Source organism: Rhincodon typus, chromosome 18 (genome assembly GCF_021869965.1).
Source record: "Rhincodon typus isolate 14 chromosome 18, sRhiTyp1.1, whole genome shotgun sequence".
NCBI lineage: Eukaryota > Metazoa > Chordata > Chondrichthyes > Orectolobiformes > Rhincodontidae > Rhincodon > Rhincodon typus.
The window spans coordinates 35,865,456-35,880,936 of NC_063349.1; the positions used below are offsets into that span (position 1 = coordinate 35,865,456).

A 15,481-nucleotide genomic window follows, 5' to 3' on the forward strand; every position below is an offset into this window, starting at 1 on the left:
ATTGGCATCGACAGACGGATGTGGCATTCCCTGATAGCAAAACTCCTGGGAGGAATAGCTATAAATAGCATTTTAGGAAACCAAAATTATTTTCACAAAAGGACTTTATGATGAATCTTAGTGGATGTAAAGCATCGGTCCTTATAGCTAGGCTGCTTGTGGCTAAAAATACCTCCAACAAATCTCAATTTACTGCACATTTATATCTCATACAATATTAGAATCATACAGTACACTGTCAAAAATACACTACCTCCTACATTAGTCCTAATTCCCCACACTAGGACTATAGCTTTGAATGCTAAGACACTTCAAGTGCTCATCCAAGTACTTTTCAAAGGTTATGAGGTTTCTTGTCTCAACTACCCTCGCATGCAGTGCATTCCAGACCCCCACCATCCTCTGGATTTCTTCAAAACCCTTCTAAACCTTTCACTTTAAAATTACGTCCCCTTGTTATTGACCCTCCAACTAAGGAGAATAGCTACTTTCTATTCACCCTGTCCACAGCCCTCATCTTACACACCTCTATCATATCATCCGTTAACCTTCTCCGCTCCTAAGAAAACAACCTGATCTTATCCAGCCTCTCTTTATAGCTAAAATACTCCATCCCAGGCAACATCGTGGTGAATCACTTTTGCACCCCCTTCAGTGCAATCACATCCTTCTTATAGCTGACTAGAACTGCATACAATACTCCAGCTGTGGCCTAGCCAAAGTTCTGTACTGCTCCAATATGACCTCCCTGTTCTTATCTCTGCCATGACTGTTACAGGTAAGTGTTATTTATGCCTTCTTAATTACCCTATTAACTCATCCTATACCTTCAAGGATCTATGGACATTCACCCCAAGATCCCTTTGCTCCTCTGACCTGCCATTCATGAAGTATTCCCTTGCCTTGTTCCCTCTTCTTAAGTGCATCACCTCACATTTATCAGAGTTAAATTCCATCTTACCACTGATCTGCCTATCTGACCAATGTGTTTATATCCTGCTGTAACTTAACATCTTCTTCCTCACTGTCAACTATCCAACCAATTTTTGTCATCCGCAAACTTACCATGCTCTACCCCGCTACATTCTTATCTAAGCATTTATGAATATCACAACCAATTAAGGACCAGCACTGATCCCTATGGTACACCACTACACACTGGACAGTAAATTACCTTTCTCCTTCCTGTTTTAGTTTTTGCAGTGATACCTAGGCAGAAACACTATGTACTGAATTCATTATCATCTTTCTTAAAAGTATAATTACCGTCTAAATGCAACAAACTGTGAGGTCACATCATCATCCAGTCCTGGGGCTTTTGAGTTTAGTAAACATTCAATAGCTTCTTGAAGATCTGCCAAGGACAAACAAAAAAACGTAAACATCCTCATCGTACTTTAAAACATCATAACTTCTTTCTTATTGTTTGTCTAGTTTTGACATATTTGAATTTTTAATGAGGGTACATCTCTGTGCTTTTTAAACAGCTCAGTGCAGTTCTTCTGTTCCCGATGACTAGGAAGTCTAGAACGGGGTCACAGTCTAAAAGGGTACAGGGTAGGCCGTTTATGGCTGAGAGAAGGAGAAATTTCTTCACCCAGAGAGTAGTGAGCCTGTGGAATTCTCTGCCACAGAAAGCAGTGAGGCTAAAAAAAAAATTGATTGTTTTCAAGGAGTTAAATATGGTTCTTAGAGTTAATCAGATAGAGGGTATGGGGAGAAAACAGGAACAACTTACTGGAGTTGGATGATCCATCATGATCACAATGAATGGCAGAGCAAGCTTGAAGGGCCAAATGGCCTACTCCTGCTCCTATTTGCTATGTTTCACTCTGGTTCTCGGTACTCAATACAAATATGCATTCGAAACATAATATTATACACAAATCTAAATTCCCAATTATCACCTTTACAAGTTCAACCTATGTTACAATGACAAATTAAAGGCATTTAGTTGCATTTGTCCACCTTAACAAAACCTTATGTATTATGGATCAATCCTAACTCCATTAGGATGCAGAAGCTGCGCAGTCATGAGCATAACGATGGCACTGCAGGGAGGAATGTGTAATTACAGGATGAGAAGTTTACAAAAAGGGAATTTACATCATAAATATGGATATAGGAACCCATAATACCCAAAGCACTACTTCCCAGCCTGGCCTCAATTTTGAGACTGGCAGAAAAGGTTTAGGTAAATGGAGACATTACCAAATCACGCTGTTCTGTCCTCAGGCAGGTGGAGTAGGAGCACACCCTTATTACTTCCATTCTGTCAACAGTAGGCATCCAACCTAAAAGATACTTTTTACACCATTCAAATGCTTCCAACCTGCCCGCCCTTCAGGTCATGATGCCCAGTCCCCTCCTCCCAATCCATTCTCCATGAAACATCCTACTTACCTGATGTGAGCTCCTGCCACTTTTAAATTATGGATTGTTTCCAGTCTCGATAGTATCCACCGTTCCAATCTGAATGGCCAGCAACTCTCTGAAACAGGAACCTTGAGTGACAGGCCCACGTCTCACATCGGAATAGCGACGTCTACGTCCTTTGATATTTGCATCACTGCACCATATTGTGTTAAATTGCTGTGAGCAACCATGACTGGCAGGATTGCATTCCCCACTAATGCCTCCAGGGAGAGACCCCACCAAAAAAAATAAAATGCCTGTGTTTCTCTGAGGTAAACCATCCTTTCTGGATAGCAAGTCCAAGTACTAAATCAATATGAATCGTTTCCAGACTCACCAGTGGAGTTATATTTGGAGGGCAGAGAAACAAGAATGAATTTTTTATCAGATGTTGGAATGGTGACATCTGCAGACTTTGATATGTGCATCACTGCGTCATATTGCAACTCGTTATATGTAGACTTCAATCCCATCTCAGCAATCCTAAGAGATTAGAAGTCATGAAAAGTGAAGTGGTTATATTAAAAGAATGCTAGTCGTAAAAGCTATTTCAAATGCCATTGCTCCTTCCCACCACCACTTTGTTCCCCACTGTTTTTCACCTTCTCTTTGGAAGCCAGTGACTTCTAGGTGACAGTTGCAATTAGTATCTCACCTTTGAGGGGGCTGACTGACAAAAAGCTTTGATTGAGCCGACAGAACTGAACAGTCAGACAGTCTGCTTCATTCGTGCTATTAAAAGGCACTTCGTACAACCACAAAGATAAATGCATTGGACCCGTGTAATTAACTAGTTTTTACATTTCTTAGACATTTCTAGTAGACAGCTCCTTCTTTTATTTGCAACTCACGCAGAAACACAAATGAGCACTAATCACAAAATCAATACAGAAAAAAAAAGCGACCAACAATGCAAAAGATACTAAAGCTGCAAGCCAATCTTAAAAGTTGCTGATATAAAGATCAGAAGATCCAACTGCACATGGCACAAACATAATCAAGGCAAAAACACAGACTAGTCAGGATTATTGGGCTTGTTTATTGGAGCAGATCATTCAAAATTCATCAAATTCAATGAAGGAGAAGAATAAGGCAGTTGAGAACATTGCAGGAAAACTATTTCAGTTCAAGTGCATGCATGTGAGTAGATAACTGCACTTCTGAAGGAAGCAAAGACGTACCTAGCAGCATTATCTATGATCAGCTGGCTCTCTGCACGATGATTGTTTGGTAGTTCAAAGCTCCATTTAATTTGGAGCAAACTGGAATATACATCACTCAACATGTTGCCCGGTTCAATACTTGGTAGCTGCTTAACATCACCTAGGAAAAATAAAAGGAGTAATTTTATATACGTCAAAACGCACATGTACAAAGACTGCTCAAATCCAGGGATGACCAGCCAAGGGTGCACTGACCCGGTATCTCAAAAAAAAAGCAAAACACTGCAGATGCTAAAAATTTGAAGTAAAAACAGAAAACGCAGATCTGGCAGCATCAATCAAGAGAAAAAAACAGCACCAAGGTCAACTGGTTCTGATGAAAGGTAATCCAAAACATTACCTTTGTTTCACTTTCTGCAGATGCTGCCTGACCTACCAAGTATTTCCAGCATTTTCTGATTTTGTGTCAAAACTTACTCTACTCATTCTCACATCAACAATGGACTAGTTGGTCAAATAGATTTATTCTTTCAGTTCTTGAGAACATTGCTTCAGGCTGATCTCCTGCAGCAACAATTTGGGGTCAGTACAGGGCCTTGTGACGGAGAGGGGAGGGGGGGTTGATTTGTATGGAGGATCTTGATTGGACAGATATGAGATTAGATCTGGGCAGGTGTTTGCGAATTCAGAAAAGGGGAAGTGGGGGAGAGAGATCATCAGAGGACGGAGGCTCAGGGTTCACTGGAGAAATGGACTAAAATGTATTCTTTCATGGGATATGCAAAGTACACAGTGAAGAGTGGCTCAAAAGACAGAACAGCAAGTAAAAAAGTGGAATGAAACCTGGGGACCTTATTTTGACTGCACCCACCATCTGGGCGGGGGCAGGGGAAGCAGTGTTACAGCATCACCATCAGCATCAGCCATATTTCCTCAGCTCCTCAGTCAGAAACACCCATCATTTCAATGTGTCTGAAACCCACTGTTGCAGACTCTTTCCAACCATAACTACAGAGCCAAAAGGAAAGGAAGAAATACTGAAGCATACAGAAGGAAATAAAATACAGAAGGAGTAAAAGATCAAGAAGGAGACCAATGAAATTGCTGGAGAGAAGAAATATGTAGGATGGATGGATGATAGAGACATAAATAACAATCCAAGGATTCAAAGAAATTCAAATTAGAATGGTACATGATGTCTAAAAATCAGGATTCTGCCTTACTCAAAGGCAATTTAATCAAATGGGCCATGTCATATGCTCCAAGAGGCTAGATACCTCTGATACAAGAAGCAACACAGGAAGTGTATTCACACAGAAACTGATATTCAAGTTAAAATCTACAATGTATTACTGTGAAAGGCATACAAATAGAATAATCAGTACATTTCTTTAAACAGGTGACGCTAACAGGTCATTTCTGAAAATGTTCATCAATTCACTTTCACCTTCACCAAGTTGTTGGTTGAAGTGCTACTTATTGGCAGCATTACAATTGCAATCAAGTTTACTTAACACTATTTATAATTGTACTTTATAATCCGTTTCCCTCTGGGTGATCTCTCAAGAGAAAACTGAAGAAAATGCAAGTAATTTTGCACTGCATATTAACGCATTCCAAGAATGAGTAGAACTCTGATCAGATACTTACCAAGGATTATAAGTTTTTTGAGATTGGCACGCTCCATAAGCAACTTTAAAACAGTACTTAGGATACGCACAGAAACCAAACTCCCCTCATCAACAATCAGTACCTGGACATCAGAAAACATCCAATCAGGAGGTTTTCCTGATGCAATTGATTTCTCTGCGGCCCAGAAATTCCACACCACCTATTTTTTTTTTAAAAAACAAGAAACAATTCAATAGGTCTTTATTCAGACAAGACACAAAATTTTAAAAATTTATATTTCTCCCTAATCAATTTTCAAATCTTAATACTGCGTTGAACCTTTTTACTAATCAAAACACAAGTGAAGAAAACCTCACATCTCGTATTATTTCTAATATTAATATTATTGCAGTTCCACGTTCTTTTTAATCCTAAAGATTTAAAATCTTAAAATTGGAATGAATTAAAGCCGTTTCCAAGAAGATTGGTGACAACTGCTTGCCATGTCCACATCTTGTGATGCAATAAATAAATATCATCCTGTGGATGAATGGCTAATTTACACAGCTCACTTCTCATGCATTTATCAATGGGCCAATGGCCATAATTCGTTATCTTGAAACTTGCCCAGTCTACCTCAGATTAGTGCAAGGTATCTTAAAAGTCTAAGCAACAGATCAAGGTAGCACTTTCGTCCTGCTACTCTGCTACACAAGTAGCATTCCCACTAATAGGATACTGCTATCGTCAAGCTACAATGATGATCTGCCTATCGCACAAATGAAAATGTTGCATTTAAATTTCAGTGCTGGCTGATGCCATATATGTAGGCGATTCATCAGTCATTGGGATGTATCAAATCAAAAAGCTTATTCCTTCAGCTATTAGCAACAGTGTACTGACCATACCCAACCAGCTTCTGCTTGCAAAATTCAAAAAACAGTGTGCAACATTAGATGTGATTCTGCAATTGGACAAAGTTTGCCATTTAATCCTAAACATGCAAAGGATTATGCTGATGATAAATCGAGGATTGTCAGTCACGGTCTCCTACATTGTGTGAACTGGAGGCAACATACAATAAAACACAGGACCCTGTTCTTTGCAGGCAGAAATAACATACAAACATGGTGCCCGATTTAGCACAACAAAAGCAAGTGATACGCATTCTCTGGTTCATTTCTCAGGGTAGTCCCTTGACCAAAGTCAACTGGTACTATTTAAAACATAATCACCAAAACTTAACAGTTAATTGACAGTCATCATGGCGATATCTCTAACAATTCACCTGCCAACCAATAAGCACTCTCCTCTCAGTGCGAATATTAGTTTTCCCTTACTGTGGATTTCTTTTGACTCTGCCTTATGAGTGCAAGATAAAAAGCTTTGACAAAATTCAGTATTACTCAAGTTACGTACCAATTAAGGAAAAAAAATACACTTCCAATGAAAATATAGAAGTTGAAATATCATGAGATTTAGAAAAAAAATCTCAAAATGTTGGGCTTTTCTTAAATCGTACTGAGGACTATTGATATTCCATAAATACTCAAGTATTTTCTCCCCCCCCGCCAAGGTCACAGAGTCTGTAATTTAGAACTTAGTAGGCCATCTGAGAAAAAAAAAGACTCCATATTAAACAAGATATAACTATTTCCCAATTTTTTTTTACAGGAAGACTAACAGTGTAAACGGGGAAGTTCAGTGTCTTCAGTCTGTAGGGATTTCAAAAGCACACTGTATAGAACATAGAACATAGAACATAGAACATTACAGCGCAGTACAGGCCCTTTGGCCCTCGATGTTGCGCCGACCTGTGAAACCAATCTGAAGCCCATCTAACCTAAACTATTCCATTATCATCCATATGTTTATCCAATGACCATTTAAATGCCCTTAAAGTGGGCGAGTCTACTATTTTTGCAGGCAGGGCATTCCACGCCCTTACTACTCTCTGAGTAAAGAAATATAGGGAAGAAGTGTGGAATCACTGACAGCTACAGCTGCTTTAGTGTTTAACTGTATATGCCTGCACTCCAAATGATTGCCAGTTTCAAAGGAGTAATAGGAGCAAACACTGACAGTATTGCTGTCATTACTGGCATAAAAAACAGGGTCATTACCCTGACTTGGAGATTTAACTAGAGCTGGTAGTGGATCACACTAATATGATAGGGAGATAGGGAAAGTCGGAAAAAAAATGCAGCTGCAACATGATTTCAAGAGAAGTCTAAGCTTTTTACAAACAGCTTCTAAAAAGAGTGCTATTAAAAAAACACGGACATCAGAAATAGTAATCAAAGCAAAATGAAAGACAGTGTAAAAGAAATGTTCAAACTCTAGGCTTAATTGGTAAACCTGCTAGTAAAATCCAAAGAGTAGCAGAAATTAAGGTTTTAAAGGGAGTATTTCTTACCACATGGAGCAGTCCTGCTATCACCTCACTTCCACAATTCCAAATCATACTAAGGCTGGAAACATAGCCCTAACACATTACTTGGCTATCAACAAAACACTCAAAAAGTACCTTTGCCAAAGTTATAATTTATTTTCAACTGTTAGCAGCCACTACAATTACTGTCAAGATTCTTATTCCCGTATGCAGTTGGATTCCAGCATCCCTTGTTGGCAACCAGTGAAGGCTGTTTCCAAGTTATTCCAACCCTTTCAGGTATTGCCCTAATATAGATAATCAAAATGATCTTAATAATATACCGGCTAGTGTAGCGAAAATATACATTGTTTAACTTGGCTACTTTTGAAAGATTTTGGAGAAACTAACCAGCAATTCATTGAATGTTTACATGTAACCTGGGCTAACATATTCCTCAAACTTTTAGGCTCCAATATAGTAGCAAAACAAGTGTTTTAGGAATTCTTTTAAAAGTCATCCGTTTACTTTATGCTAAAACATATTAAAAGATTTGAATTATCCACAAGTATCGTTGAATGGCAATTACCTGGTGTAAAGTATAAGCATTAAACCCAGTTTTTTTCTTTAAAAGAGATGCTGCCTTTCCAGTTGGTGCAGTGAACAGCACAGATACTTTTCTGACATTGACTTGCTCAAAGTTGCCACTGGGAGTTGCACCCATTGGAATATCCCAGCTTTCAGAAGCCCATTCGTCCTGCTCAAGAACTTGACATGCTTGCGATAGTTCCTCATTATCTGCATTCTCCATATTTTTAACCACTGTGCTAAAGATACAGCTGACAAGTGTTGTCTTTCCACAGCCACCTTTACCACTGATAACTGTAACAGGATTTTCACACATCATGGCAGCAACTTTCAACTGATAAGAATCCAATTTAATTTCTTTGATCTCTGTATCTTCAGGTAGTCTTTCCATTTGCTCTGCAGTGCTGGCTTTTGTCAAAGCCTCTGGCACAGAAATATGCCATGGAGGTTTATCCACAAGTTGCTTTATACAAGATGCAATGTCTTTCTCATAGTTATAAAAGCACTTGAGATACACTCGCTCTTTTTCTACGATGATTATCTCATAGTTCTTTAAAAATTGTAGTGATTCCCATGCACTTTGAACACTGAACTCAGATGGACGCAATGCAGTCAGTCCATCAACTTTAACATAGGTGTGTCCCTTACTCCAGCAAGTTTGCTTGAGCTTATCATAAATGACCAAAGCATGCCTTTGTAACTCTGGAATTGTCTTCAGTATATCAGCTTCCTCAAAGGCCAACAAGGATGCCTCACAACCAATCAGTTGTAGCTCCTTCGACAGAATCTATCAGAAAGTAAAAAAAACCTTCAGAAATTATTCTTGAACTAACTATTTAATAGGAGAACACCTGCAACTTTACAGGGTCTTTAAATGCAAATGCAATTACTACATTGAGTTGGAATCTCTTCAAAAGTGGAAGGTTTAGGATTGAAACTGATGTCCGATGGTGTTGTTTTCCTTGATTATGTATTTTGTTTGCCAACATTTAATTTTTGGTTTGTCACACTCATGAAGCTACTATGGTCAATGGAAGTTAGAGAAATGCAGATGAAAAAGACTCCTGTTTAAATGCTCACAGCGAGAGAGAAGAAAAACAACAAAGGTATACTTGGGATTTACTCATATTGACAATTGTGCATACAGATGAACTTACTTGACTGAATCCTAGTTTCCATACTGCTGTCGCAATCATCTGTTCCAACTCCTCCAGAGTATGGTATGAACGGGACTCTCTTCCATTTTCCCTTTTTGGCATTAAAATACTCAAGAAGTGCCGTGGCAGAAGTATGGGCAGGATCTCCATCAAGTTTTGGAACATTAACGCATGCTGCACATATTGACCTTCAACTAAATTATTGCACAATTAATAATGTGAATCTCAAATGTTATCTTGTATGCATACTCTCATGTGCATTCATTTAACACTCAGATTGACACTAACAAAAACAATCGTTTAAGGGTTGTCCTAGCCCATTTCTGAAATTTGTCTGATTACACTTCTGAAGGGCAATTTGGCATGTTTGCCTACATTAAAAGCATTACAAAATGCAAGTTATCATCAGCATAAACAGCAAGCCTAATCCCACACAAACAAATTCTTATTCCTTTAAAGATTTTAATTTTTTTAACTCAGGACATGCAGGCTTCACCAGCTGGGCCAGCATTTACCTAACTGTCCTTTCAAAGGTGACAGCTCAGCACCTTCAAGGGCTATTCAGAATGAGCAATAAATGCTGGCCCAATCAAAAAAGCCCACATTTCCCTTCGTGAGTAACTAATCATTTATTTCAACACCCAAATCTATTCTGAAAGGTCATTGCCAAAAATAATGCATTCAATGCTATTGCAATCCTCTCATGAAAGATTACACATATTAGCAGTAGGCCATTCAATCCCTCAAGTCCATTCTATCATTTTATAAGATCGTGGGTAATGTAAACAAAAACATTTCTTACCAATATGGCTGAGCCAAATCATGACCCTGCCCAACGTGCACATACATGTAATTTTGGCAAACGCTAAACTACAATTACAAGTTCGATTATTGAATACTTTCTTATCCGTAGACCAACGTTACAGAGATCAGAGATCAATCAACAACCTGACTTACATCCTGCCTGAAATTGCATAAATCAAAGAATAAATCTGATCCCTGCTGCTTAGAGTTATCCATTGTACCTGACATTTAAAATTCCACATGCACATTTTCCTCATTTTGATTTGATTTAATTAGTCACCTGCAAAGAGAGATACAATAAAATGTATTGTATTGCATGCTAACCAGACAAATCATACCTTATACAAGTACATCAGGGTAATAGAACAGAATGCAGCGTATATGATGTTACAGCTACTGAGAAGGTGCAGGGAAAGATCAACTCAACTATGAGCAGTCCATTCAGAAGTCTGATGACAGTGGGGAAGAAGTTGTTCTTCAACCTACTGGTACATGTTTTCAAACTTGTGCCCTCTGCCCAGTGGAAGAGAGTATAACTGGGATAGGACGGGTCTTTCAAGGCAGTGGGAAATACAGACACAGTCAATGGAAGGAAAGCTGATTTTCATGATGGACTAGGCTGCATTCACAACTCTAATTTCTTGCAGTCATGGGCAGAGCAGTTGCCATACCAAGCAGTGATGCATCCAAATAGGATGCTTTCCACAGTGCATCTATAAAACTTGGTAAGAGTCATTGTGGACAAACCAAAATTTTCTTAGCCTTCTGAGGAAGTAGAGGCATTGATGCTATAGTCAAGAAAGCACACCAATGTGGATGGACCCGGATAGATCGTTGATGATATTTCCTCATGGGAAATTTAAGCTCTTGACTACCTCTGCCTCAGTGCCACGTCCTCCATTCCAACTACAGCTACAAAATAAGATACACAAGTTCAGACACACTGCTACTTCTAATCTCATACGCATGTGTGGAAAATTGGAGCAGTTGCATATGCACAGTGTTTAGAGGGAACGTTGTTGATCGGTCTAATATCTGAGTAACTATCCAGAAAAGTACATCAGAATTGAAACAAGTGCAGACAGTCCCAGAGATAGAAGAATATCCTATCAGGCTCTGAAACTTCCCAGGCTATTAGACTGCAGCAGTTGAAGTAGGCAGCTCACTACCACCACCTTCTCAAGGACAACTAGGTACAGGCAACAAAAGCTGGCCAACCAGCCATGCCCACGTCTCATGGGTGAATTTAAAAACAAAAAAAAAAGGGCCTAAGCATCAAAACTTTGACAGGGCCCAGGGGGCACATCTTAGTCATACAGTCACAGAGACCAGAAGATGTGAGCTTGTGTGTTTTATATAGCAATGACGTTTAGGGAACACTGGACTGGTTGACAAATGCTGTGATTATACGTGAAACAGGATACAGAGTAAAATCACAGCAATCTTCATTGAATGGAAAGCAGCATATCAATACTAGCTGTCAACTACAAATACCCTACAGTGTGCAGAACAAAGTGTCACTTGAGACAAGAAGCTACACTTCAGGTTTTATGGTGCTACCTGTTAATTCTGCAGTACTTCCAAAGGCCTGTGAGGTACGAATGACCCACTACATTTGCAACTAGTTTTTTTTTGATTGCCATCTGAAGTATTAGCATCACAAAAAGTCAACAACTAATATAGTATTAAAAACCTGGCTTTACCATTTATAGAAAAAAAGCTATGAATTCTAATATTTCCTCCCTTTTAACCTTGGTAACTTTTCAACCAACAGGATCACGAAAAGTACATTCAGTTCAGAAATGTACTAGATTGTATTTTAAATTACGAATATTAGTTCACATTAGAAATCAAATCAATTGGTTAGGGCTGCAAGCCTCCTCCAACTTGATTTCTGGATACTGCTGGTAAATGTTGTATATTATTGATCAGTTACCGAAACTTGTGGATCAAAATTGTTAAACTAAAGACATTCAAACCAAACAAAATCAGTCAGACTGGTTTGTATTTGAGTATTGAGCATTTTGACAAAAGTAGAATATCAAAAGAAGATGATCATTTTTGGTGGTGGGAGTGATTTATTGGACAACCTTCTGCAAATCTGTAATAACTAGCAGTAATTGTGAAAAACTATTTCATGAGTTTGGAATATTGACTTTCAAAATACTTCATTTTCCAAATGTATGTAAATGTTTACTTTATCATTCTCAACTGCTTGCATTGCATTTCTGCAGAATATTTCTAAATGAGCTCAAAGAATACTTCTATCATGTTTACAATTTATTTCAAAATGCACAGTTTTACTCTTATTAAATTTAATGAAATCACCAAATTAAATATCACCTTCCATTTCCTTTTAACTTACTCTTGCAGCTGTTGATCAAAGATGTCTTCTGATACTGAATTCTGAAGATTATGTACAATGTTTCAATATAAGAGCAAAACCTATAATCCAAAGAGAGACATGCAAGCTTACCTGAACTATTTATGGCTGCAATAATGCTTTTTGCGAAGTTTTGGTCTCGTGTAGTATCCTTATCTGCAATCCTTTGCAAAGTTTTCAACAGGTTTGAAAATTCAAGGTTACTATCCTCAGTCAAAGACTCAATAAAAATTTTTTTATGTTGCTCATGAACGTTACACGCTGTTAGGAACAGGCTGAAAATTTCCTTTCTTCGGTCTGCCAGATGACTCCTCAGACTGTAGGACGGATACCAGCTTAAGTACCATTTCTTCTGGATGCACTTGATCTTTGCAGTCACCTTCCACCATGGACCAGTAAAATGAAACCTTCCGTACACTTTGTAAGTTTTATTGGTGTCACAGTCTTTGATTAGAACTACAGAAAAGTGGATAAATACAGAGGTATGAAATCTGACTGCTATCTTTCAAAGTTTCGACACTAAAGCATTGGAATACATCTATTAAATTCTACTTACATCTCTTCCAACTAATTATGTTTTCAAAGATGTCCACCTTCTCATACGAAATCATTGAGGAAATTAGAATTGTTTTAAAACTGTGAAATTACTATTCTGTAAGGATTTATTATATTGCATTTTCAACAACTTCTTAATAGTGGCTTTGATTTGATCAAAAGATTTTTATTCCCTAACCAGATTTCACTATTTTTCCTGAAAATGTTGGAGAATTTCATGCATATTTGCACTGAAACAAACGCTCAATCTGGGTGTTAATCAAGCACATATTCCAAAAGAATGCATAATTGTGAGCTTGATTGCGCCCAAGGATGAACCTACAGGCCATTTGCTCATTCCAGAGTAAAGCTTTAAGGATACTGCCTGCCATCTCATCTTTCCAAAACAAAAATAACTTTCACATACCACCCCAGAGTTAACTGCCTTGATTGATTTACAGCATCCGCAGTTCTTTCGGTTTTTATTTTGTAAGTAGCCAATCTGTTTGCATCACCATCCAATGTCAAAAACTGCAAATCTTGAATGATACCCAAATTATATCTCCTAATGTCTCAAGTGTTGATGCAATCAAAGTAACTGTACACTTTCTACATGAATGAAGAAAGAGTGGTCAATTGATCTTTATTCATAGACACAATCACAACTGGTGAAACAAGCAGAAAATATCCCTTACCCCAAGTTTCAAATGTTCATTATCTTTTTATGTTTTCTCCGCTCTAATTATCTTGAATATACTCTGTATTGAACCTGCAATTGTGTTTATCACTTGAGACTTTGTCAATTTTGCAGTTACTGTTTATCAAGTCGTTAACCACAAACCCGAGTATTTCCAGCATTTCTAGCGTCGGCACCGTTGCACTTCTGGCTAAGTGATATAATTACAATTTGACGTAGTCTGACATCGGACTAGATTTTGCTGCGGTACAGCCAGTAAACACCATCAGTTTTCACCATTTTACTGCTGTTAAAATGACAGTAACTAGTCCATGCCTTCAGTTAAACCCAATGTTTCGGTCAGACAGCCATTCCACACTTCTTCACAAAGTACCTCAGAATGCGAATGAGGCAAAAATCTTTGAGCCGATGAAAAAAAAACCTCGTTGCTAATAAGATTCTTGTAAAAGAATTGAAATTTTGAACCTTTTTGAGTGAAGTGGAACTTAATTTTTAATAATATATCAAACCCAAATCCACTACTCAAAAGCCTCAATGTCCCTGAAAAATCTAATTCTATACCTTTGAAAGGAATACTTCTTTAAAAGTTACGATATTTCAGTTTGTACCTTAGTTACATACTTATGATACTATCATGTCCGCTCACTGAAATTTAATTAAAATCTAAGGATAATATTTATTTTCTGGTTCACTATCTTGAGAATACTTCAACAGCCCAATTGCCACAATCCGTATCTGATGTGGATTTTTCCCTTTGCAGATGTCAATTTAAATATAATTCAGAGTCAAAGGGATTTCTAGGTGCCCAGGAGTAAAGATCAAGTGGGTAAGCAACCAATCACGCTGAAGTATTTCCATACCGGGAAATTAAACTCAACTCCGTAGTCAGTGATATAAATGAGTGTGACATAGAAACGGCACTATTGTACAAGGTGAAGTAATAAACTTTTGAAAGTGAGAATTTATAAAGAAAACTGATCTTTTAAATTAATTTGAGGGCCAATTAAGGCGTTCACCAGCAATTATGAATTTAGAACGTTGATAAACACATTCGGCGGGTTTAATTTTCCAAGGTGTTTACGAGACGAAAGGGTAAGAGTGGAAGTTTAATCAGTTGCGTTTTCTATTCTGTAACCTCCAGGGTGCAATCAAATAATAATGAGCAAGTGTAGAATCAGTGACAACTTCCGAATTGCTGGGTTTAATTGGGCCTGTGCCGATTCCAGATGTTGCTACCACAGTCTGAGGAATACCCATTAATATTGATAAAATTGTTATCATTAGTGTCGCAAAATCTATATCAACGTGACGAGGTCCAAATCCAACTTCGCCACTGACCACAAAATCTGGGTCAATGTGTACTTACAACGCGTGTGCCACAAATTAAAAGACAGACAATGGTGGGAATAGTCAACAAACAGCAAAGGTCTTTTTTTTTACCGAACCGCCGCGCCACAGAAGAGGCTCTGACAGAACTTGCACCGTCTGACATGCTCATCATGTCTTCGAAATCCAGGAACTGCGGTTCAACATCTTCTTCCTCCTCCTCCTCGTCCGAATCTTCCTTCGCTACATTTTTCTTTAAAGGCAAAATGTATCCGTTCACAACAAAGGGCTTCCCCGAGGCCGCGCGCTGCCTGGACATTGCGTAGATTCCGGAACCCGGGCCCAATTCAGCGCGCTTCCAGCTCAGCTCAGCTCGGCCCCGGCCCAATTCAGCGCGCTTCCAGCTCAGCTCGGCCCAGCTCAATTCAGCGC

The 15,481-nt window shown here is 38.5% G+C and overlaps 1 protein-coding gene across 4 annotated transcripts in view; it reads right to left on the reverse strand.

Annotated features, from left to right (window-relative positions):
- Positions 1-15,481, reverse strand: part of helb (helicase (DNA) B) — a 30,805-nt gene that overhangs the window by 7,585 nt on the left and 7,739 nt on the right. Inside the window, exons 1-8 of one of the 4 annotated variants that reach the window (XM_020528335.2) lie at positions 15,164-15,481; positions 12,586-12,948; positions 9,306-9,499; positions 8,150-8,935; positions 5,229-5,409; positions 3,597-3,738; positions 2,753-2,898; positions 1,267-1,354 (exon numbers count right to left, since the gene is read on the reverse strand). The exon at positions 15,164-15,481 is cut by the window's right edge and continues 427 nt beyond it. In XM_020528335.2, coding sequence (XP_020383924.2) covers positions 1,267-1,354; positions 2,753-2,898; positions 3,597-3,738; positions 5,229-5,409; positions 8,150-8,935; positions 9,306-9,499; positions 12,586-12,948; positions 15,164-15,368 — 2,105 coding nt within the window. In that variant the 5' untranslated portion in view covers positions 15,369-15,481. Of the gene's footprint in view, positions 1-1,266; positions 1,355-2,752; positions 2,899-3,596; positions 3,739-5,228; positions 5,410-8,149; positions 8,936-9,305; positions 10,390-12,585; positions 12,949-13,048 lie in introns of those variants that run through there. The other 3 variants (XM_048607850.1, XM_048607851.1, XM_048607852.1) reach the window with 3 other exon arrangements.